Here is a 25,384-nt window from a genome sequence, read left to right as displayed (position 1 = left end):
ACCAGCTTAGGTGTGGAGGAACAAAGAGCTCATTTGATCACGGTTGGATTATCCATATAGAAACTTGAATTACTAGGATTTGGGAAGTAAGAGCAGCAACAAACCTCCCCCTGAGGAGCCAAGAGAGCCAAAACTCAAAGAGGGGCCGAACTTTGAGTAAGACCACAATGAGGCAGAGCAATTGCATGAACCAAGTCCCCCCACTGCAAACACAAGCATAAACAGAAGAGCGAGGTGAGGAAACCATATCCCTCAAGAGAATGGTGGAAATGAGGTGCAAAGGGAGAGAACAAATAGAGCTAGAACAAAGAAAACTCCAACGCAAGCTGCAACAAGTTCCTAATGTGCCCATTCCTCAAGGAGAGAAGTGCTATCTTGTGAACTGGAACTAGAAACTTGCAGTATGAGAGCAGTGGGAGAATCGCAACCGACACTTTGAATTTGCCTCCACCTTCCCTCGAACATTGGATAGAGTGTTATCTCCAAGGGTAGTGAAGAAAGTGATAAATCTCTTAGTAAGGCTGGTGGTCTCACAGGAGAGAATTAGACACCCCACAAGGTGGCAATAGGAGCTTGCATACTATTGGGAGGACAAGGTGATGGAGCTGCCCAAGAAAGTGGAGGGGTATGAAGCACAACCAAAGTGGTGAAGAAACACTTGGGACTCTAACTTAGATGCATGGATGGCATTCTGTAACATACTACTATACAAGAAGAATAATCCTACCTACATGCCTTATCCGCGAAGAATTGGAGTTGATTTCAAATAGGAGGTGCATGGTAGGTATGATTTCCCTAAGATCTACAATGTAAATGTTGCATCTCTAGAGGAGTGCACGATCTTCACAGAGAGGGACCTTCGCCTATCCATAGCACACTTCCTCAAGGAATTCTTTTATTGCCCAAATCCTACCTTCATCACCACTTGTAATTATCTTTGTCTCTTGATAATCTTACTAAAACAAAAGCCTATTGCAAGGGAAGAGCGGTTACCGCCTCTTCTTTGACATTAATGTACGAATAGACAGTTATGAAATGACCCACCTCATTATGAGAGCCACCCTCTTGTTAGCATTCTGTATAAGCTTATTAGAAGATATGAACAATAGTAGGCTTACTAGGTGCAACCACCTATTTTTTTCCACCACACCCCTCAATGTAAGAATCAACTTGAAGGGCTATATGCAAAGATGACCTTTCCTATGCAAATCCCTCAAGCCTCCCCACAACTTGGCCCCTACCCATAAACGGGATGCCACTGAGTGTGCTCCCTTGTAACCAAAAAAGAAAAAGAGAAAATTTATATATGAAAAGAAGTGAAAAAGAAAAAAAAAAGAAAAATGAAATCCCTCCATTTATACTCTGTAAGTGTCACAATCACTACACCTAGAGACCACCCTAGCCCCTCCCCCACTTCACAACTTAGGGCACATCAAGGGTAGGACATTTTGATAGACCCGTCTCCCTAAGTCACACAAAGCACCTATCTTTACAAGGACTGGGTCCTCAACGGTGCCACAACACCTTAGTCTTGCCTTGCCTATGGTTTGTTGACCCATCTCCTAGTTCCACCATCACTTGCACAGTGCATTTCACGATAAGGTAGACACATCACCTAGAAAGTATACCTGTTTTTTTTTTTAAAGGTATATTGTGTAGCGACGCGGCAAGCCAATAACTGTGGAGACCTTCTTCAACCACCAATCTATCTTCGATATCAACAATCTTAAAACCTACTTCACAGAGCATTTCCAACATGACCAACCTCCCCAAAGGTTCCAAGAGCCATTCCACACCAACCCTCAACATCTTCAACTTGTACCATCAAGTGTCATGGGACTGGCACTCAACTAGGAGGGGGATAATGTTAACCTTTGAAAGACCAAGATGAAAATTTTGAAAAATCAAAAGTGGAAGACAGTCACAAGGTAAGAGGAAGAGAAGGACAAAGGTGCACTACAAAAAATTTGAAGACACAAAGTGCAGAAAAAAATTCTAAATGTAGGAGGGAGGTGCACAAGAATAAGCACATCATATATTTTTGCAAAAAGAGCGCTATGCACATTGTAATTTATTTTGTAAAAGAGTATCTGTCATGCAAGTTCCAAAGAATAAGAGGTATGGGTTAAGGCCATGCTAATAGGAAAGGAGGAGGAAAAAGAGTGAAGGAATGGACAACCAAAAGGGGATGACTACCAAAGGAGGAGGTAGGGCATGTATAAAAGTCAAAAAGTGAATGAAGAAACTCATTCTTGGTGTGTGGCCAAGGTTGCTCTCTTCTCGTCTCTTGCTTCTTCCTTCATTCTTGTATATGAGAGAGGGAAAGAGGAAGTGTGAGAGGGAGTGTGTGTGTGTGTGTGTGAGAGAGAGAGAGAGGGACCGATGGAGAAGCTCTTCTTCTTCTCTCTTCATCGTCTTCTTTTTCTCTTCTCTTTTCTCACGTGTGTGGCGATGGAGCTTGAAGCTTGGAGCTTGGAGATGAAGCTTGCTTCAAAACGCGTATTTGATAGTGGAGCTACCAACAGATTCATGGGAGAATGTAACTCAACCAGATTCAAATGCAAGCTCATTACACGTATGTGTGTGTGTGTGAGTAAACACAGCTATGTGAGAGGTAGCTATAGCTCTCGACTGGAGATGCTTGAAGCAATAAGTAGTCTGTGGGTCTTGGCGGTGTACTCACAAGAGCATCGACTATTTGATATGATTTTTAATCCAAGAGCTCTCTCTTCTCTTCAAATTCTAGATGAAGGTGTTTGATGGTATTTTACAATTATATGCTATTGGCATTGCCTTACTTGTTGTTGTTACAAAGATAGAGTAGTAGTGGTTATTCTATTTTTGCAAAGTTTTTGAATATTGGGTTGGTAGAGAGATGCTACAAATATTGACACTTTTAGATAAACAAACAATGAGCAATTGGATGCTTGTTGTCCAGGAGATGTCAAGTTATATGCTTCTTGCTTGTGGCCTTGTTTATGTTCTCGTGGGGTTCCTCTACATGAACTTTCTTAAGCATGCTAGATTATGCAGGATGTATTATTATTCTAAAGTTGCCTAAGATGTTGAGGTTGGATGCAAGATCTTGAGGTCCGATGTGATTTTTTTTTTGCTAAACAAGTTGTTCCATAGAAATCAAGGAGAGAATGAAGCGATGTGAACCAAGGCTTGCTTGGACATATTGATTTCTAGATACGGTAACAACTTCAACTTTGTTGTTGCTCTGAGTTGCACAAGTATATTGCCTACTTCAAATGCTAAAATTTAGCAAGTTTTGCAATTACTAACTTGACAAAGAGGGAGTCTATGGTGGACAACAAGGTCAATATAGTAGGAGCTAATCTAATCAACTCATCTGATAAGAGGGTAGGAGGTCATATGAGCTCTGCAACAAGGTGGGCAGCCGTTAGATAGAAGGCCACATCTTGGGATTATCATGTACTATCAAGGAAGGGACAAAGACCTAGTGGTTTTGGGCTACCTCACGAAAATACAAAAATAAAAAAGAGAGGACATGATTGGGGAATTGGACCTTAATCACTAGTTCATCGCATGGAGTAATGAAGACAAACATACATTCAACTCATAGTGTGATGAGTGAGGAGTAAATCAAGGGACAACATGACCACTTGGAGTATCAACACCTATGTGGGAAAGCTTGACTTATTGACCCTACTACCAAGTTAGTTGGCATGTGAAAAAAGAAAACACAGAGGTATTGCATGAAGCAAAGAATCATCAAGAAAGAAGAATACAATGCTTGGAAGCTTCGGCTCAAGAAGGGGGAGGGGGATTCCATGGGATTGTAGGGGAGGATTGAAGAGAGAACCTTATGGTTACATAGAGGCCTTTTGTGTGGTGCTTCAAAGTGGATGCTTATCAGGACATCCATTACGCATAGATTGAAGACTTTCGTAGTTTATAGGATTTTCCTTCATGTTGAGATATGAAGTAGTTGGAGAGAGAGGTTGTCGGGAGCAGCTATAGGCATGAGTTGATCAGAGAGTGGCATCTCTATGACAGTGAACCATAATCAAGAATGTGGACTAGTTTATGGGAACATGCCCTATGCTGTCCATGTTGTTTAGTGATTTGAGAGAGCAGGCCTCTACTCACACTAACTACAAGATGACCACAAATCACAACAATGTAAATTGCAACAATAGTTGAGCTCCTTAAGAAGAATGGCCAGAAGGAATCCAATGAGGAAGAAGAACAAAACAAGGGCTAGGACTATAGCTTGGGAAAGTAAGCCATAGATAACGTGAGAAGATGGGCAACCTATTGTAGTAAAAGAAGGGGACTCTCCTACTCCATGTACTCAATTTAATTGCTATAGCACAAGTAACCAAGGATATGGTTAAGAAAGTGGTTATGGAGGATCTTCAAACTAGAAATTTTCATTTGGTAGTGACCTAAATAATATAATATGCATATTAATGTCCTTAAATTAAAGGACTTGTGTCGAGGAAGTCATACAGAAGCTACATGGAAAAAAAATCAAACACTATAAAATTGAGATGGAGCTTGAGCTAGAAAATTCACAGCAACAGTTGGGAGTGTGTGGAGGTTCGAAATGCATAGTGGCTAGTTGCAATTGTGTGATGGGATTGTAGAACGGGCTTGAATCATCAATCATTGTACTCATATAGTTGAAAGATGAGGATTACAAAGAGAGTTGGTTGAAAGTTTTCACATCTTCAAATAATAATGTATCAGTTGTTGTGTTCTCTCTTTCATTCTCTAAAGATTTCTTAGACATTGTTGAAGGTAGAGATGCCAAAATGATCAGTAGACTATAGCTACAAAAGCTATAGCAAGTATGTTTCCACTAGTGCAAATTTGAGGTACAACAATAGAAACAATATTTTTTAACTCAAAAGTAGGTCTAAAACAGTCTATATAGTAGCCTTGAAAAAAAGAATTTCTAGCTAGTCATAGTAGTCTTAGGAGTTAATACATATCACATAGAAAATCATGAGAGACACAAAGCCTCTAAGTGTATGTGACTGTGGATTTCCTGACTAACAAGGCTCACTTGTGCCACCTCACACTCTAGAATCATGAGGGATGACCACATCATTTGCACTAGAAGGTAGCAAAAGGAGGGCCTACCAAGCCCTTCCCATTCTCTATAGAGGGTGACCCCTTCTACACCTTGGCCTTTAGGCTTTGCCTTGGCCATAGGATTAGAATTAGAGTTGGAAGACGAGGATGACTCATTAGAGTATAAGGATGAATCTTTGGAAGAGTCCTTATCTTGCTTTTTCTTCTTCTCCTTCTTCAAAGCCACTAACTCTTTACAATCCTTTCACACATGTCCCTTCTTTTCGTAGCAATAGCACTATGCCTTTGCAAACTCGTTTCTTTCCTCTTGAAAGTTGCAAATACTTCAACATGTCCGCCATGTGAAGATGCAAACCTTTCTTGTAATCTCAAGGATGCCTCATATATTAAGATCCCTAAACTTTTATTGCATTAATGTATATATTTAAGAAATGTTTTTAGATTCTCCTTGAGCATTCAGCTCTAACATAGAATTGAGAAACATTTAGTTTGGCAAAGTTAATAGAGAAGTTAGGTGTATATTTGTACAAGCATGCAAGTGGTGGGTATATGTTTGTATGCAGGAGTGCCCTAGATTTTTTTCCTTACAAATATTACCATGCTTGGACATAGGCAAGGTAACTATTAGTAATGTACAAGTCTATACATACATACATGTGTGTGCATGCTTGTGTGCATGTGCATGCATGGGAGAGAGAGAGAGAGAGAGAGTTTGTGTGCGCGCCACTCTCTCTCTCTCTCTCTCTCTCTGTGCACATGCACATGCACAAGCATAATAATACATACATGTGTGCACATGCATGAGAGAGAGAGAGAGAGAGAAATAGAGAGAGAGAGAGAGAGAGAGATTTTGTGTATTAATCATAATATTTCAAAATATTGTAAATCTAACAAGTGCAACAAACCTTCCACTACCTTTAAATTAATACTTCACACATTACAACAATAAGACTTTTTTAATTCTCATCCAAATGTACTTTGCACTTGAGGAACAAGGTGAAGAATTAGAATGAATTGTCAAGGTAATAATAGAGGCTACGCTCAAATGCATCATGAAGGTCAAGAAAATATTTGATCATGAATAAATGTGAATGTTAAATAAGAGAGAAGTTACTTAGCAATGCATTAAAACTCTAAACTAGTTAGAATAAAATACTTCGATGCAATTCTATTTATGCTGAGTGACAAATAAACACCTTGGCCTATTTAAGCATGATAGGCATTCTATGTAATAACTTACATGTAAAAAATTTCAAATAGAGCTTCAAAAATTTGGCACAATCAAATGTTATATACAAAGGCTTCCTGACCACTATTTCAAAAACTCACATAATCAAAGATTTTATATGCAAAGACTTCCTCACAATTGATATAATCACACTTTATACAAAGACTCCATAACCATTATTAATTCTTTGCAAATTATCAATCCTTTATAGAAGAAGTTAAATGGCAATGCATATATTAAGGCCCTAAAAGTTGCAAAGAGTAGGAGGGGAAGAAGCAAAGGTGATTAGAGAGGGAAACAAGAAAAGTGCAATTAGAACATATATAATAGACTTATATTAATATGGTCATTAGTTTTTCATCATAGTATGGATTCATTCATGCCTAAACTTAGTGATTGCAAACTACCCTACTAAGAGCAAATATTAGAAGAGAAGATGGACAAGATTGACTGACAAGACACAAAATATTGGCCATTCTTTTCATCCAATTGCTTTGTTTAACAACATGCAAAAAGTAGCATTATTGAGAACATATTTCCATGCCACCTAGACCACATCAAGCAACTTTAGTCATAGCATAAGCAACAAATTACAATACTTAAATCACTAGATCACTACGGTCAAGGCCTAACGACCACCACCACTTGTAATCATGTGTTTAGCTTCCTCCATGGACATTTGTTCAATTTTCTCTTTCAAGTTAAAATTTATGTCAAATGAAAAAATAGGTCAATTATATTTTTGAAACCAAGTTCTACATTTCATTTTGGAAGTCTTAAGGGGGAGAAAATGCTGCCAATAATTCAACAATTTAGACAACATAGACATGGACCTACATAAGGGAAAATCTATAAGATGTATTTTTAAGGGAACCACAAGGTTCATGACATTTCTTTAAATGCCATGTTACCGAGCCCTCTAAATTTCACTTCCTCAACTATGAACAGATCGACGAACACACCATCTACCTTGCTGTAAGATGAGTATTGCAACTATGCCTAGTATAACCTCTGAATAACGACTCTCTTATGCATAGTCCTGAGCAAGTTCTGCAGTTGCGTGCTCTTTGATTTCCAACAGAAAAGTTCTCTAATGATAGCTTGATAATCAAAACCTTCCCCTTCCTCCCCCCCCCACCCCCACAAAACAAAAGAAACAAAAAACAGCCAAAAAAGACCAATAAGAACAGAAAAGGGGAAAAGAACATCAGAAGTCATACAATATCTTCCGGTCAATGTCTGTCATCAGTTCAATCTCCACCTAGTTTTACCCTTCTACTTCAGTATCAATACTTTTCACCTCAGTAGCAAATTGTCTCATTGGACCATTTGAGGGTGACACATTCATACCTCAAGACAAAGGTCTTGGGAATTTGGCCATCTCATTAAATAACAAATTTCCAAAGCTAGAGTTCCTTTCAAGGAAAGGGGACATCAAGCTTTGCCGCACATTGATGTTGTTCCTAAAAACTCATCTCATTTGTTATACTAGCCAAAATCTCCTTAAGATTGAAAAAATATAACAAGATTGGAAGTTATCCTAGGAAATTCATGATCACTAAGTGAAGTACAAGGTTTGCAAGTACGAAGTCTGCAAATGCACGCTCTGCAGGAAGATCCTGGAAAAACACCAAATTCTAGACGTAAGTGCAGTGGAAAGAAATAAACTTAGTAAAAATTTAAAATGAGACATTTCTTACAGTGTCTTTAGACTTGAGCAATAAGTTTCTTTACACATTTAGGGTAAACAAACATTTTCAAGTTTCACCCAATACACACTATCCAGTATTGTTAAAAACTTAATAGTGTGACGGAATTTATATAAATGACAGAAAGTGAAAAGACTGATAGTTAGTAAGGACTTCCAGACACCGTCAGCAGAATGTCTTTTGCACTCTTTGTGTGACTGTATTTGAGGTGCATTAATTGATATACATCATCGCCTCAAAAAGCATTTGCTGGGATCCTGAGCAAAGCCAGCTTCAAAATAGTTCCAGAGGCATGTCAGGCTTAAGGGAGCCACTTTCAGTCATCTGATTGTCATGGTGGGCTCCGACACTTTGAATGTGGTATCCTATCTTGCCAAAAGGCCGACTTCAATTGAGAGAAATTACTTAATCTACAAGTTTAATCGGTATTTTAATGATGCAAAATCATCAATGACCTTCAGTTAAATGATCACTAAGTACAACAAATAAACATCATGTACGGCAAATCATCAGTTGACGTGATAGATGCATAGAGGAGATGCGATGGTCAGCAATGGCAATGGCAATGGCAAAGGGAGAGAAAAGTATGTGGGCAGCAGTAGAGAGTAGTGAGAGTGTGAGATGCACGATGTGTGGGTACAAAAAATGAGTTGTACCTCTCTTAGGTTTTTTTGATAGATATATGTAAAGTACAAGTGCTAAGGGTGCGTTCACACTAAAAGGCACGGTGACCCTTTATTCCCAACAACCTCCCAACTAAAGGCAACATGCCTTAGAAGAAAAGAATCAGCTAAGACTAAGTGTGTACAAAGCTGAAATAAATATACTATCCAACTCCCATCATCTGTCAGCAATGAGCAAACCGCTTGACTGGAAGACCCTTCGTGATAAGATCTACAAGGTTATCATCTGTATGCCTTCTGCTTTCCAAAGTAGATGTACAAATCCTCCGTGCCCTTAAGATACCTCATGATACCTTTCACTACTTTCCAATGCTTTTTACTAGGATGTGCCATGTATCTGCTAACCACTCCCACCGCAAATGCTATGTCAATTCATGTAGCAATCATAGCATACACATCAAGCTACCCACAGCTGAAGCATACCGAATCTTGGCCATTTCAGCCTTTTCATAATCAAATATAGGGTTGTCCTCTACACTAAGTTTCACATATGGAGACAATGGTATGCAAATTCCTTTCCCCCCTTCATATTAAAACGCTACAAAATTTTGGATACATACTCCTACTATAACAAATAAAAAAGACCTATCAATCTGTCCTTGAGTATACACATGCCAAGAATGTGATTTTCTTCACCAAGATCCTTCGTGTCAAAACTATTGTGTAGGTTCTGCTTCTATGTATTCAAAGCATGAACATCCCTACCACCAATCAACATGTCATCCACATACAAAACTAACATAATAAAGCTGCCATCTACTGCCTTCTTGGTATATAAGCAGTGATCCACTTAACTCCTTTTGAGTCCTTGAGATTGCATGAATGTATCAAACTTATGATACTATTCATGAGGTGCCTGTTTCAGCCCATACAAGCTTTTATTGAGTTTGCACACCATCTTTTCTTGCCCTTTGGCCACACAGCCTTCTGGTTGTCACATATATATGTCCTCATGCAAATCACCATGTAGATCACCATGTAAGAAAGCAATCTTTACATCCATTTGTACGAGTTCCATATCCTCGCATGCAACCAAGCCCAATATGGTCCGCAAAGTATTCACCTTGATGATGGGAAAGATGATCCGTGCTTTGTACTTTGGCAAGGAACCAAAAGTGACCTTCATCTGGTAAACCCATTTGCATGGTAGGACTTTCTGCACCTTGGGCAAATGCACCAAATCCCAAGTATCATTCATCTTTAAAGATTCCATTTCTGATAGCATAGCTTTATACTATTTCTCGCTGTCCTCTCTATCCATTGCTTCCTTGAAGCATGACGGTTCACCACAATCTGTCAACATGACATACTTAGCAACATAATTTGCACCAAGAACAAACCTATCTAGCTGTTTGGTATTGCTTGTCGCCCTACGGACCCAATGATTAGTGTTTGTTGGCTGTTCAGCTTGTAAATCTGAATTAACAGCTTGTTGTTCAAATGGTTCAGCATGCTGTTCAAATGGTTCAGCATGCTGTCCTGCTCGTTCCGACTATTCTAATGGCACATTTTCTTGCTGACACTAGTATATCATGGGTAACTTCTTGCTGATCAATTTCAGCATCCTTCCCTGCATTTATAGGATCATTTACAAGAGCTCCGTGCATCCATGCTGGAAGGAATACGAAGGCCTCGTCACCAAGTCGCGGCTAAACCTCCAAGGCCTCGATCTAGGTGGTACCTGAAGATCCTGGATATCAGTAGAAGAGATGACTGGTCGAAGTCAGCCACCCTAAGAAAGTAGAGGGTGGGTGAAGAACTTCATGTGGAGTAGGTTCCCCCTCTCAGGTGGGAGGTGGAGGGGCCCCCGTTGAAGTCAAAGAAGAAGTAGATACCCCCTCTGAGGGCAAAGAAATAACATCCCCCTCTGAAGTAGATAGGGAATCCAAAAACTCATGGATCACGGGCTCCGAAATGTCTGATGATGAAGGAAGTGCCGCCGATCGTGCTGAAGAAGGTATCTGGGGTACCGAAGAGCTCCCGGAGGTAGCCTCTCGAACTTGAGTAGTCGAAGGTGGAGAAGGGTGGGGCTCAGAATGAGCAAGAGGTGGGCAACAGTCGCTATCTCTCAGTGGAGCGAACTGGGTAGCCGAAGAAGAGGAAGGAGTCGAGCAATCACTATCTCTCAAAGGAGCGGATTGACGAGGAGATGGTATCAAACAATCACTATCTCTCGGTGCAGCAGACTGCAAAGCAGTAGGTCATGGAAGCCCTTGTACCTGAAAATAAGTGTGAGAAGACTGCCGCTAGCATTGCGATGATCTCCAGGAGGTCGTAGCGCCAATCGATCCTCCATGTGCTCAAAAGGACTTAGTGCGTATCGGATACGTCTTATTGCCTTGAGCATAGTACTCTGATAGCCGATGCAGAACGATCTCTGTGGCCCAAAAAGGAGAGGTGGCACAAGGAGTGCCTGGTGAAAGACGTATGTATTCCGTAGGGGTGGGGAGCAAAGGTCGAAGTCGGAAAGAATTAGTGGTGTGTCCGGTGATGCCACAGTAGAAACACCCAGTAGTCTGGGCGTCTATTGGTAAAGAAGCCATGGATACCAGTGTGCCTTGCTGAAGAAGAAAGAGGTCAGCCACCATGAACCGCAATGTCCACCTCAAGGGGTGTGAGGGCAGTGTGAAACACAAACCGCAATGTCTACCTCAAGGGGTGGAAGGGCAGTGGAAGGGCTAGAAGTGCTGCCTATGAAAGGATGCGACTAGTAGTAAGAGGTTACAACCAATCGAAAAACGCATGAGAGAGAAAGACTAAAAACACATGTAGGACAACCTGCAAGAGAGAGAAAGACTAAAAACGCAGGAAAAAACAGCAGTAGGAGTCAATACGCTGAAATCAACTTTGAACAGTGTGTGATAGGCTGGAAACAGGTGCCAAATTATTGTAGACAGCAATGGCCAACTTGGGCCGCGATGTCCTCCATGTTTTGGGTGTGGGCAGCAAGCTAAAATACCTGAAATCTGCAAAAACGAGATTGTTTTCTGAATGGAGAGTGATCAGCAACAGTCATTCTGCTGTAAACAGCTGCAAACTGCGGGTGGAAGGCTGGAAACAAGCGCCAGACTGTAGATGACAGCAAGGGACAGCTGAGACTGTGATGTCCTCCGTGAAAGGGGTGTGGGCAACAAGCTGAAACACCTAAAAGTTGCAAAAACGAGATTTTGATGCAGCGGAAGAAGAAGAGAAGTGGATGCCAAACCCGCCACCGATCTTTGCCTTCACTAGAGTGGAGGATCTTCGCTGCTAGGTAAGCAGATCTAGCTCTAATACCATGTCAAAAGATGACGTGCCAGCGAGACAGTAGGGTTTGCGGGGAGGAACATGGAGTGAGCTCGGTAAACATGGAGAAGAGAAGAGAAGAGAGAAGAAACTCTAATGAATGGAATGATGAAGATTTGAATCATGGAGTTAATGTGATACAAGGGAACAAGGGTGCCGTAGCACAAGGAAGATGATGAAGACAGCCACGAACCGCGAACCGCAATGTCCTCCTGAAGGGATGTGAGGGTAGTGGAGAGGCTGGAGAGAAGAGGTGACGAACTGAATAAATCAACCGTAAGGATGAATGAGAGAGTGGCCTATAAAGTCAGTCTAGGATGGCGCCCCTTTTTAAGGCTGCAAACCCTAAACGTAAAACGCAGAAACGCAAAAACGCAAACTGCAAGTGAAGGGTGAAGGGTTTCTCAATACTCTCCCCCCCCCCAATAGACCTATTCAATGACCGATTTATCAAGTGTATGTACGGACTTTCTCCTAAATAGTCCTATTCATACGCTCTACAACACCATTTTGGGGTGGAGTATAAGGGGCAGCTCCCTCTTTATCCCTTTGCTATCACAAAAGGCCTGAATGGCTTTTGACACATATTCCCCACCATTGTCAGAGTGAAGACAGTTTAATGCCTTGCTTATCATATTTTTAGCAAGTGCTAAGATGTTTTTAAATTTATCTAATGCCTTGTCTTTATGACGAATCGGATAAACCCATACTTTATTGTGGCATCATCAACAAATGTGATAAAATATTTCTTTCCCCCTAGATACAACCCAATCATCTCACATACATCTGAATGTACCAACTCTAAGGGTGAAGATTTTAATGAAAGAGACTTTTCACGTGACAATTGAGCATGCTTACCAAATATGCAATGATCACAATGATCAAAATCAGCATACCTCAAACACGGCAAATAACCCAAACGAGAAAGCGCTTTCATTCTAGTTTGACACATGTGCCCCAACCAACTATGCCACAAAGACACACTTGGCTACTCAATTATGGCGACAACATAATCACGCACACTAGATAAATATAATGGATACACAGTGTCACTTATAGAGCCTTTAGCAACAATCCTAGATCCCTTACATATCTTTCATTTCCTATCCCCAAAAGTGGTGTAATAGCCTTCATCATCTAATTGCCTTGTGTTTATCAAGCTCTTCTTGAGCTAGGGTATATGCCTCACATTATGCAAGATGAATACTAAACCATCCTAAAATGCCAACTGCACACTGTCAATCCTACAATGTTACATGAACAACACCATGTCTACCACCACTGTGTGACTATAGTCAGAAAACCACTCACATGGTGTTAGCAGATATGTCAACTCGTGTGAATCTGTGCATGCAAAGGCTAGGCACATTATTTAGGATATTTTAGCCATTTTTTATGGTCTTGATTTTGGTCATATTTAGCATTTATTGCTGGCCGACCAGCATTAAATGCTAGCCGACCTGATCATATTAAGGACATATCTTTATCCTATATATTCAAGCTCCTCGTCCGCACTGAATCGCTCATCTACCATCACACATGTGGAGACTCCATGGAGAGAGAAGCCAGTGCCCACGTAGCCAATGACCCACTGTTGTATGCGACTGTCTCATGTTGCTGTCAAAAGTGGAGGGGCAATGGAAGCATAAACATATGCTATAATAAACTGCTGAAACACAAGACCAAAAAGAGAGGGAAAGAAAGAACGCTAAAGAGCACAATACCGATGAGAACTCAGATGTATACTCGAAAAATGGAATCCATATATCCAACACGAGACACTCGTATACAACAGTGAGTCACTGGCTACATGAGCACCAGCACTAGCTCCTATCTCCACGGAGTCTCCACAAATGTGATGGAAAATGAGTGACTAAGTAGGATGAGCCTGAATATATAGGACATAAATATGTCCTCAAAATGATCAAGTCAGTCAGCATTTAATGCTAGTCTGCCAGCAATAAAAGCTCAATATGACCAAAATAAAGACCACAAAAAATGCCTCAAATATCCTAAATAATGTGCCCAGCCTCTGCATGCATAGACTCACACGTGAGCTGACATATCTACTAATACCCTCTCTCAAATCATGGGTGATCTAATACAATACAATGATACAATGAGAATGAATCATAAACCATACAACATAGAACCACCAAGTGAAACCATGGATACCCAGGCAGTGGGTGATCAAGCCACCACCAAGGTGCCTCGGTGAGAACCCGATGTCGATGTCAATCGTACCAACTCCTGAAAATAGAGAAAATCATGGTAACCCTCAATATCGGTCAACAATGCCTCTAATATAGCACACGTGACCATCTTGTCACCAATGCCGCATCGCAAAAATGACCATAGATCCCCCTTCTTTGGCCAAACCACCAAAGTGTCCCCTCATGTGAGCTCGGACGAAAGCCACCCGCTCTCTGTCAAATAACTAGTCCATCTTGAATCTAGATGTCAATCCCAGCTCCAGGATTTGAACCTCCCCGACTTCGGTCAATGTGTCAAAGATTTGAACCTGCCTGACTTGGTCGATGTATCAGGGATATCCCTCTCAAGATCTTGTGCACCAGTATAGATGTATAGATGAGGCGTGGCTACCCCATCTCACCACCCTCTCACACTCCCTCTCTAGCACTGGAGAGTCCTGAGGAATGCCATCATCACCACCACTAGAAAGCAGCTGAGGAAGGGGCCATCAATCCCCTCCCATGATCCAAAGAAGAGGATCCCTTCTGCGCCTTAGACTTCACCTTGGCTTGAGGATCTGAGTCGAAATCTGAGACAGATGATGACTCGTCGGAGAAGTCTGCATCCTGCTTCGTCTTCTGCTCCTTTTTCTTCTTGGAAGCCGCTAACTCTTTGTAATCCTTCCGCAAATGGCCCTTCTTGCCATAGAGGTAACACCGTGCCTTCAATTTCTTCGTCTTCGAACCCCTCTCTGAGGCTACAAGAGCCTCACATGAACCTCCATGAAGTGACATTAAACACCACTTCTCTAGTGTCATCAACTGACGCTTATGGCCAAATGAATGACGTGGGCCAACAACTGGCACCAGATACCACTAAGTACCTGTGTAGCATAACTTATAGCAACTTTTGCCTTTGACATCCCGTGATTTCCTCAAGTCCCAAGCTTGTAAATTTACTCTAACCCCAGTTACACCTCACATATGCAACATTTACTTAACCATGTGATTAAAAATTAATCCACATGTTAAGTGAGGTTTCAAAAATACATGTCCTCATGACAACTACCACCTATTTACAACCTAGCAACAACTGCCTGCAGCCAATCACCCTATTTCCAAGCTTCTCCACACCGCGTTTTTGGTCCAACAGGTTGTAATTTCCAATCCTACATTATTTTATTGATGATAAATCTATGTTTTGTTGTACAGCTGTTGCGTTTACTACATTTAATGCCTTTGTAAGCTGTGTGACAACATTCTCTGGCTCGACATTGTTTATTGGCTGTAATCCATCTCTTTTCTGTATTTTTGCAATCGTTTTTGTGATCAACTTATATCCACTGTGTGCTAACTTTGTTTATGCAATTTGTACTATTGGTTTGGCTACACTCTCTCTCTCCTGCTCCTTCCTTTATTTTCTCTTCCTATCCTCTCTAGATTGCTCCCCCTGTTGTTCTACTAATGACAAATTACACGGCCATGATTACCTAACATGAAGTGTTGTTATGAAAGTATGGTTTGTGCAAAAGCGGTTATGGTACGTTGTGTCTCAAGCTTGAGAGCATCCTAAGTGTCCTACTCTTCCAACTAATTTTGACGAGAACAGCTATAAAGAAGTTGTGCTCACATGGAATATTGATGATGCCCGTCCATATTCTACTCTTCTTCACTACATATCTAAAGAAGTCCTTCCAACACTCACCTCTTGTAGGACTTCTCCTGCAATTTGGGCAAAGCTTCAAATGTTGTATAAGGCTCCTTCACCTATGCATGCTATTACCCTTTATAGACAACTCCAGCAAATGAAGTTTGATTCGAAGGAGACTATCCGATCTTTTTTACTTCGTGTCACATAAGTACACGATCAACTCAACACATGCAATCTGTCCTTCCAAAGGCTCATCTTGTGGACACTGTGCTCTACAAGCTCCCTTCGGAGTTTGATGGAGTAGCCTATACTTTGAGGGCTCAAACGTCATCGACAACCGTAAGTTTTCTACATATTTCCCCGATGCTATTTGAGCATAAGATGTCTTTGCAATTACAAGGGAGGCTTCCATCACAATCTGGTGGCTCTAGTGAGGCCTTTACAACTTCAAAGAGGGGTGATCGGAAAAAGTCGAAGGCCCAATGTTATCACTATGGTAAGAAGGGACATTTACACAAGGTTTGCAAATAATTAGCCGCTTCTCACTATGGTAAGAAGGGACATTTGCACAAGGTTTGCAAACAATTAGCCACTTCGAGGAGGAGAAGAAAAAGAAGAAGAAGAGTAGCAACAACAGCAAGATACAAACTCCTCTGTTGAGTCCTCTTCCTCAAACTCCGACTCGGCTTCTCCAACCACGGCACAAACAGGGACATCTTCAAACCGAGAGAAGAGCTTGGCAGCCCTCTTGCTTTCTAGTTCAAGTGATGCGGTCAACCCTCACAAATCTCCAATGCTAGAGAGGGAGTATGAGATGGTGGTGAGGTGGGGCAGGAGAGCCTCATCTATACAGGTTTACATGTGCACAAGTTCCAAAGAGGGACTTCCCTAATGCATTGACTGAAGTCTGACAGGTTTAAATCCTAGAGCTAGGATTGACATCTAGGTTATGATGAGTTGTTCCTTGACAAAGACGGGATTGGCTCCTAGTTCGAGCTCACATGAGGGGACACTTTGGCAGTCTTGGCCGAAGGTTAGAAATCCATGTTCACATATTTACATGTGCACAAGTTCCAAAGAGGGACTTCCCTAATGCATTGACTGAAGTCTGACAGGTTCAAATCCTAGAGCTAGGATTGACATCTAGGTTATGATGAGCTGTTCCTTGACAAAGACGGGATTGGCTCCTAGTCCGAGCTCACATGAGGGGACACTTTGGCAGTCTTGGCCGAAGGTTAGAAATCCATGTTCACATATGCTCAAAAATATTTTTTATAGAATGGTCATTTATGCTTTTGCGAGACATTGATGATAGACACAAAGAGGTACTATGAATCTTCACTATTTTCACATTCTGTATGATCAACACCAACACTCAAGGTCTCTCTAAGGCACCTTGATGGTGACTTGATCACCCACTACTTGGATATCCATGGTCCTATTTTAGTAGACTTTGTTGTATGGACTATGATGCATCATTATCACTATATCAGATGACGCATGATTTTGAGAGAGGGTATTAGCACTCTAGTCAGATCATGTGTCGGTTTGGGCTACGCCTAACATTACTAGGTATTTAAGGTATTTTATGTCAGTCATTTTGATGCTTATTTTGGCATTTATTGGAGAGAGGGAGCTGGTGCCAGTGCCCATGCAACTAGTGACTCACCGTTGTACGAGACTATCTCATGTTTGGTATATGGATTCCATTTTTTGTGAATTTTTCTTAGTTCTCTTCTTGCAGTGTTCTTCTAGATTTTCTCTTCTGTCTTGTGTTCGACAATTTATTTGATCATCCGTTTATGCTTCCATTGCTACATCCACTTCTGACACACTCAACCCTACTCTTTTGCAAATTGTCACCTATCTCTACTGTCCACACCCCATTCAAGGAGGATAGCTTAGTTTGAGCTACTATACTGCTACTACACCTAGCACCTACTAGCAAAACTAATCTCAGCCTGTTGTACAACCAGATTGTGCAGTGTTTACTGCCAAATCATCAGATACTACCTCCATTTATAACTAATCAGCTGTTATTAGCCTACCATATCATCAGTTACGTTTGTTGTTCCAATCCTGCCACGTCAACCTACAACATGTATTTAGCAGTTTACTACTGTCGTCTAGCTACCACGTCACCATCCCTAGCTACATTGCAGATTTTGTTGTTGTCTACTCCATCTGACACTCTACACCCTTATTTAGAAAAAAGTTCTCATACAATTGTCCAAAGGTAATACCCTACAATTCTCTTGCATTTCTCTACTAGAAGTAGAGTCAACTAGCAGAGGACCTTTTCTCTTGTTTGTCCACCACCTTGATTGAGCGACTTCAAGGAAAGAGACTAATCTCTTTTAATGAAGATGTGACAAAGTACACGTAAATGCAAACATACACGAAAAGTGGCACCGATCCCAATGTTGGGATAACATGTTTGCATAGAGAAACTATCATGGGTATGTTAAATTTTAAGATGCTTTAATCTAGCCGATATGCAAGGATGTTTAGCACATGTGATGCACATGGCAATCATTTCATAGTAACAAGCCAAGGATCTCAAGGATGCAGTAGGTATCAAGGGCAAAAGTTATATAAGTTATGCCACCTAGGGTTTGAGGATCAATTGGTATCAGTTTTGACCCTAGGACAATTATTTGGTTAATAAGTGTCGATGATAACACTAGCAACTAGTATTAATTAAATAATTAATGCTAGCCTAAGGGTCAATAGAGATTGGGGACTACTCCAGGTTGCAAATGTCCTAGCCAATTTAATTATAGATGAGCACATTTAGTTTGGGCAAGATTAGAAGGACTCAAATTAATTTTCAAGATTATTTAGTTGTACAATACTGAAAAATGGATTTAGAAGGCTGCCACTTAGCAAAAATGCCCATGCAAACTAAGAAAACGTTTTTGGGGGCTGGGTCTCAGCCATTCAAATAGTTTACAGCCTCAGAGAGAGAGAGAGAGAGAGAGAGAGAGAGAGAGAAACAGAGGAAGCTACTGGTCCATTTTCTAATCAGAGAACAACAATTTTCTACTGAGGACAGTCATCTAGAAGCCTCAACAGGCACGAGACAGCACGAAGACACCTTCCAAGGACTGGCAACAACAACGACAGCATTTTGAAGATGCCTGGTAGTAGGTGCTTGCATAAAATGCATACTGGAGCAAGCAACAAGCAAATTTTAGGATCTTCTCGTGAAGAAAATCAGATTTCTCTCTCTTCTTGGCTTTCTCTCACCTTCTTCAATAATTTCTTAAAAAATCTTAGTATTTCTCAATCATTTGGAGCACATCTCAGCCATATTTAGTGGACAGCAAGAGGATTTCTGTTAATGCAAAACTTAGGGTTTGACAACCACCTCGGAACCCATGCCAATAGAAGAAGGTGTCATACCCTAAATTTAGTACCTGAAATTTGTGTGATTGTCAAGGAAATCTGATGCCAGCCCATACATTGTAAATTGGGATAGCATTTGGCCAATTTGTAATTCCAATTGTAAAAGTCCTGGGTGAAAAGTCAAGGGGCAAATAGCCCAAATTGCTTGTTGATTATTATTACAGCAAGGGATTTTTGGAACAACAAAGGAGATTGTGGAATCTCAGCTTGTACTCATTCCATTAGCAATAAAAGTTAAAGAAATACCAAAAGGGGCGCCAATTTTGGGGCCAACAAGGTGTCCAATGAACAAGATTATTAGGGTAAATTGTGCATTTTAATTTATGTTTATTTGTTGCTTGCTATAATTAAGTGCTTAATCAGGGAATTCCACCCTCTCCAAGAAGAAAGGCTGGTTTCAAGAATATACATACCTGATATAACTGTAGGAATAACATGATCAAGTGAAGAATATTCACAGGCACAATTAAACCAATGAATCATCAATAAGCAAACAAAAATGGAAAATGCAAAAACCTAAAATGCTACAATATAAGAAACCAATGCAGAAGAGAAGAGGGTAGTGGATGAGGCCACCATAGGAATAATGTGATCGAGTGAAGAAGATTCACATGCATAATCAAACACATGAATCATTAATCAAAAAACAAAAATGGGAAATCCAAAGAGCTAAACACTACAACAAAAGAAACCAATGCAAAAAAGAGGGACCATAGCATTTAGAGTCCCACAAACGAGTAAGCTCAGGTGGAAGAGTGTAGTCTCCCTTGTCCAAAGGAAAACTTCCCAACTGGACAACGCATATCATTCTCTAAGTGCATTAGCTACACATGTACACTTTAATAAAAACTACAAAATTGCTATTTTCCTCCCTTCTAGTCAAGGAATTTGGTTTGCACAGGGGAATGTGTAGAAGCTGGGTAAGGCAAACCTATATAAATGGTCATCGTTTCACTTAAAGTTCTATTGATCCTAAGAGAAGCCTAACAAAAAGAGCCCAAAAAACTATGGCTGTGTATACCTGACACTTGTATGGATGCACTCCATGAATGCAATAACGAGGTAACTTCAGGGTCTTTCAAGCAATATGTCCATGTTCAGTCAATTTTGCTACCTCGGCTTATCAACTACAAGGAGAATCAGAATCAAAGGAGAAGCAAGGATGTGCATACCTTGAACTCTTTGTTCTTAGGATTGACTTGCATTCGCAGACAGACTGAGAAAGAAAACAAGGATTTAGAGCTACATCTTTTAAAGATGACCAATGAAAGGTATAAAAAGTCATTGAACATCCAGCAATCCGAAAAATACCTGCTAGAACTGCTGTGCCAATACATGAAAGGACTGCTGAAAGAAAAGCATTGAAAGGGAAAGAACCAACTAGAGCCATATACACAACCTGTTACATGGAAAACACTGAAAGTTATCTAGCATGGCACAAATTTGACCTGCAGAAAAAGTACAAAAAAAACCAACAGTCGTAGCACTCTTAAGTTTTTCCATCATCACAATGCCAGTTTACACACCCTAGGTGAAATCGTTTTGTTAAAGAGAAAACACTCTCGCAGTTAAGAATAACATGTTTACTACGCCACCTTAATGATACAACTTAAGATGCATCTGTTGTACAAGGTCGTTACAAGCCTTAAGGTAATTCAGCATGCTTGTACAGATCGATCAGATAATGCCTCCCAATAAGGAGTGAACAAAAAGAGAACAAATGCTCCACTTCTTTTCAAGACTGTTTCCATCTCATTTCACCATCTCCTGTTCCTGGATTCTTCCCTTCCACCTCTGATTGTCTCGCAATTCCTTCTACTGGTTGGTCAGCAGCAGTTCCTTGTGTAACACCAGGACTGATGGAACCAAGGCCTATGGTTAGGCCAGTAGCAATGACAGAAGCAGCAGAAACCAGGAAACTGCTCAGACAGCATGCCTCTAGGCATTTCTAGTACTTTCCCATTAATATGGGACAGTCACAGAATCAACTCCCGATGCAATGTTTTGAGTATGTTCAATCTGCCAGCTAGTAAAGAATCTGAGCATATCTCAGCAAAGATTTGATCTAATTGTTGGTCTAAGGCCAATAATTGCTCCCCGCACAAATTTCCACCCATAACGGGTAGTTCAAAAGGGTGTTCCTCTTCCAACTCAAAAAGGCTACAAGTTTCCCATCTAGCAGGTGCTTTTTATGGTCATCATATCATGGTAGAATATGTTCTGGTCAAATTTTACAGTCATAAAGAAAGAATTTTGCCAAATTCTGAATGTTCCTTATGGCTGTCATGCCATGAAGATGGTGGCACAGTCAGATTTTACAGCTGTCAAGATAGAATTTGAGCAATTTCTAAACGATCTGGACTTTAGGAGGATCTGCCACAGATTGATCTGTCCAAAGCCACTGAATTGCCCATAAATTAAAAAACTCTGTTTCTCACATAAACATCCATAGACTTTGCCCTCTATTACAGTCCAATTTGCACTCTACTAGAGAGTCAATCCAAGTGCACGACGGCAGGAACTTTAATTTTTCATAACGCAGCCATATAAGATATTTGCACAACCTTAGGCTTTCCATTAAAGCTTCCAAATGGGTTGCATGAGAGACTGTAACGCCTTTGTTGCCAAGCACCTTAAGCACATCCAATGGCATTTCTAACCTCAAAGATCGGATTTCACATTCCAAATTGTAACCTAGTGTTATTAAATACCTCGAGTAAGATCGGATTTCACGTAAATCTGTATGAATAGATCTTGAAAAGAAGGTTTGGAAAAAATACCTGCACAAGGGCTGTGACGATGGCATATGTGACATAGAGGTCTATGATCTGCGATGACGAGAAGGAAGAGACGGTCCAGATGTCAGCATTAAAAAATTGGGGGGGGGGGGGGGGGGGGGGGGAAACGCCAGCAGGCAATGGCGAATGCGCACATACCTTGAGCTTGGTAGGGGTGGTTACATAAGCAGAACGCAACGACGTGAACAGAGCACGGATATCTTTTGCTGTGCTTCCCATTCTCTGTCTCTCTGTGTGTGCGCGTGCGTGCGTGAGAGAGGGAGGGGTTGTGTGTGTGAGAGAGTGTATATGTACGTGTGTTAAAGAACCTACTACAAATGGTCGGTCTTTTCCTGCTCAAATCTGTCGGGCGCTTCGTGGGCTTTGAACTTGAATTGTCTTGAACCATGGGCAGCAGCCCTTTGACACAATATTCACAAAACAAGGCATTGTGTTGTGTGAGAAGCCAGGTCCGATTCTGCCTTGTGTTGTGTGAGAAGCCAGGTCCGATTCCCAGGGAATCACGAACTGACTAGTGGATCTCTGGCTCTACCAATTGAGCAATCTAAGGCACTATGAGCTGATTATACCAAATACACTACCGAAAATGACATCAAATCCAAAAAAATCTTTTTTATCTAAGAACTTATGTAAAAATGATTTGTCCTTGTCAAATATCTTCTTCTTTGTAACGTGCCCACCTATCAGTTGTCCAGGCACGTTTTAGCGGTCCATCGAGAAATAAAATCTAAGCATCGCCGCCCGACACTCCCATGGAATGTTCCAAGGTTTGTCGCCTAGGGTCTCCCGAGTCCGCCTCACAACAAAACGTTCACAGCCGAACCCACTAGGATCGACCTGAGAGCTAGGTTTCTAGAGACCAAGGTCTCCTAACAACATTCTAGCGTCGGGTCCTGGACATTCTACTTTACGCAAATATACCTTGGTCCGAAGCAGATCCATGCCGCACTTGGTTCAAAGAAAATGGGAAACGAGAGGGATGCGCCGCTCAACCTCTCTGCCCGTAGGGCATAGTCCCATCCCGGTCCCCTAAAACAACATGAATCAGGTTCTAACCTAGCCATATCTAGGGGTCAAACAACGGTAAAACCTTGTGAGAAGCTCCCAGTTCTCTGGGACCACCCTGTCGTAGGATGGACCCATCGGGGTTCCACCCATTCTCTTCCCTCAATAGCTTTAGTTTTCTAATTAGATCCTATCACATTTATGTGTGACATTCAAAATCAGCTTCTTTAATTAAGTCTTTTAGGAAACAGGATTAGTTTGCGTAATTTACAGTACTGACATGAAAACAAACAAGCAATCCTTTTGACAAACAAGTTCCTTAACTTATCTTCAAGTTAACTTTTGTCTCTTGCCCATACAGGAGAATTATGTATCCCTTTTGTCCAACAGAAGTACCCAATTCAAATCACATGGCATCATAATTTCCTTTTTTATCCAGTATCTAGAATAGGATCTTCCAACGCCCTAGACGTGGGGCTCACGACAGTCTACAACTTTGTTCCAGACTAGGCAAGGGGTGTCCAGAGCTCCACTGACCCCAAGCGCCTAGGAGTGAGACACAACTTCCATGGATGGCCTTTTTACCACTTGGCCTTCGGCTCGTGAATCGAGCAGTGCCCTCTTGGGGTAATCTACGATGCGATCTTGGAGATGATCCACTTGTGCAAATATTCTTCCTTAATTAATCCAATTAAGAATCAAGCACAATCAAAGCAATCAGCTTAATATCATCTTCCAAATAAACATTCCTTTATTTTCCATGGCAATTTGTCATCACAGACCCCTGCCATGCATTTACTATCAACACAAGCACTTGAAATAATCATCCAATTCACATTTCACAATCAGTTTAATGCAAAAGCATTTAGGACGTTATTTAATTAATCAACAAAAACAATAGTATCCTTTTCCAAACATTGCAGGAATAATCGTGATAACATTTCCATCGCGTATTTGCTCTCCCCCTTGGGATCAAGAGTGATTCTAAGTAAAATTTACTTTAACACACCCTTCTGCCAACTAAGGCATATGTTAAGGTTTCAAACATTGTACAAGACATAAGTTTTATTATTCACTTTCCTTTATTGATAACCCAGCCTTCTTCTCAACAAGTACAAAAGCATTGGTCTTTCCTTCGACTTAGGGTTTCCTAATCCCTAGAGTTCTTGCCTTTGAGGCCTAGAAATGTTACTGCATCTAGCCCAAATCCTGAATAGGATTGACAAACATAGTCATTGTCGAATGGATTTCAAGGTACCGTAGTTTTAATCCTAATGATTGTATTTGGATACAAGAGTTTGTGCGAACCTCAATGCATCATATGATAAATCTCAAGGTATCGTAGTTTTAATCCTAATGATTGTATTCGGATACAAGAGTTTGTGTGAACCTCAATGCGTCATATGAGTAAATCTACGCTCGGTCATCTATGGATACAGAGAATTTTCCAAAATCCCCTACGAGTTCATTAACTATTGAAAATAACTCACATTACTTGTTAAAAAGAACTCATGCGCATGCCAAGTGACATACCCTATGTCTCAGTGAATAGCAGAGATGGTAGTTAATACCTAGATATTTGGATATGAATTATCCATACTCGACGTTGTATTCGTATTCATTGAAATGCCCTAGCTGGTGGCTCCGTTGTTGGATGCCAGATTACCGTTGATGCGAGTCTCCCTCCGTTTGGGGGCTATACTTTCGGGTTATGAACCTTTCTCTCCCTCTCTCGTTGGAGAGGTAGTGTGCTGGGGTGACTACTCTCAGTTGCAATGGGGGTTAATCTTGCGGGGAGATGAGAAGAGCAACACGTGTGGTCACCCTCTAAGGAGGGGAAGAGAAATGGGTTCCTTCAAAGAGTCTCTCTCTCTCTCTCTCTCTCTCTCTCTCTCTCTCTCTCTCTCTCTCTCTCTCTCTCTCTCTCTCTCTCTCTCTCTCTCTCTCTCTCTCTCCCTCTTCTTCTTCTTCTTCTTCTTCTTCTTCTTCTTCCCTCTCTCTCTCTCCCCGACGTTGTATTTGTATTCGTTGAAATGCCCTAGCTGGTGGCTCCATTGTTGGATGCGGGATTACCGTTAATGTGAGTCTCCCTCTGTTTGGGGGCCATACTTTCAGCTTATGAACCTTTCTCTCCCTCTCTTGTTGAAGAGGTAGTGTGCTGGGGTGACTCCTCTCAGTTGCGATGCGGGTTAATCTTGTGGGGAGATGAGAAGAGCAACACGTGTGGTCACCCTCTAAGGAGGGGAAGAGGAACAGGTTCCTTCAGAGAGTCTCTCCCTCCTCTTCTTCTTCTTCTTCTTCTTCGTCTTCTTCTTCTCTCTCTCTCTCTCCCCCTTCTTCTTCTCTTCTTTCTCTCTC

General features: G+C 41.2%; 1 protein-coding gene across 1 annotated transcript; it reads right to left on the bottom strand.

Annotated features, from left to right (window-relative positions):
* Positions 1-7,479: 7,479 nt before the first annotated feature.
* LOC148008622 (dolichyl-diphosphooligosaccharide--protein glycosyltransferase subunit DAD1-like) lies at positions 7,480-22,349 on the bottom strand. The gene is made up of 5 exons (XM_087674152.1): positions 22,160-22,349; positions 22,004-22,051; positions 20,535-20,622; positions 20,396-20,439; positions 7,480-7,914 (listed from the first exon to the last, which is right to left on the bottom strand). Exons 1-5 carry the CDS (start codon positions 22,238-22,240, stop codon positions 7,831-7,833), a joined length of 345 nt encoding a protein of 114 aa, XP_087530278.1. The 5' UTR covers positions 22,241-22,349; the 3' UTR covers positions 7,480-7,830.
* Positions 22,350-25,384: the final 3,035 nt, after the last annotated feature.

The sequence above is a fragment of the Lygodium microphyllum genome, unplaced genomic scaffold, assembly GCF_053477565.2.
Source record: "Lygodium microphyllum isolate KBCC unplaced genomic scaffold, Lygodium_microphyllum_v1.1.10 scaffold_112, whole genome shotgun sequence".
NCBI lineage: Eukaryota > Viridiplantae > Streptophyta > Polypodiopsida > Schizaeales > Lygodiaceae > Lygodium > Lygodium microphyllum.
The sequence above is the reverse complement of the archived record's forward strand: the minus strand, read 5'-3'. Positions and strand labels throughout refer to the sequence as shown.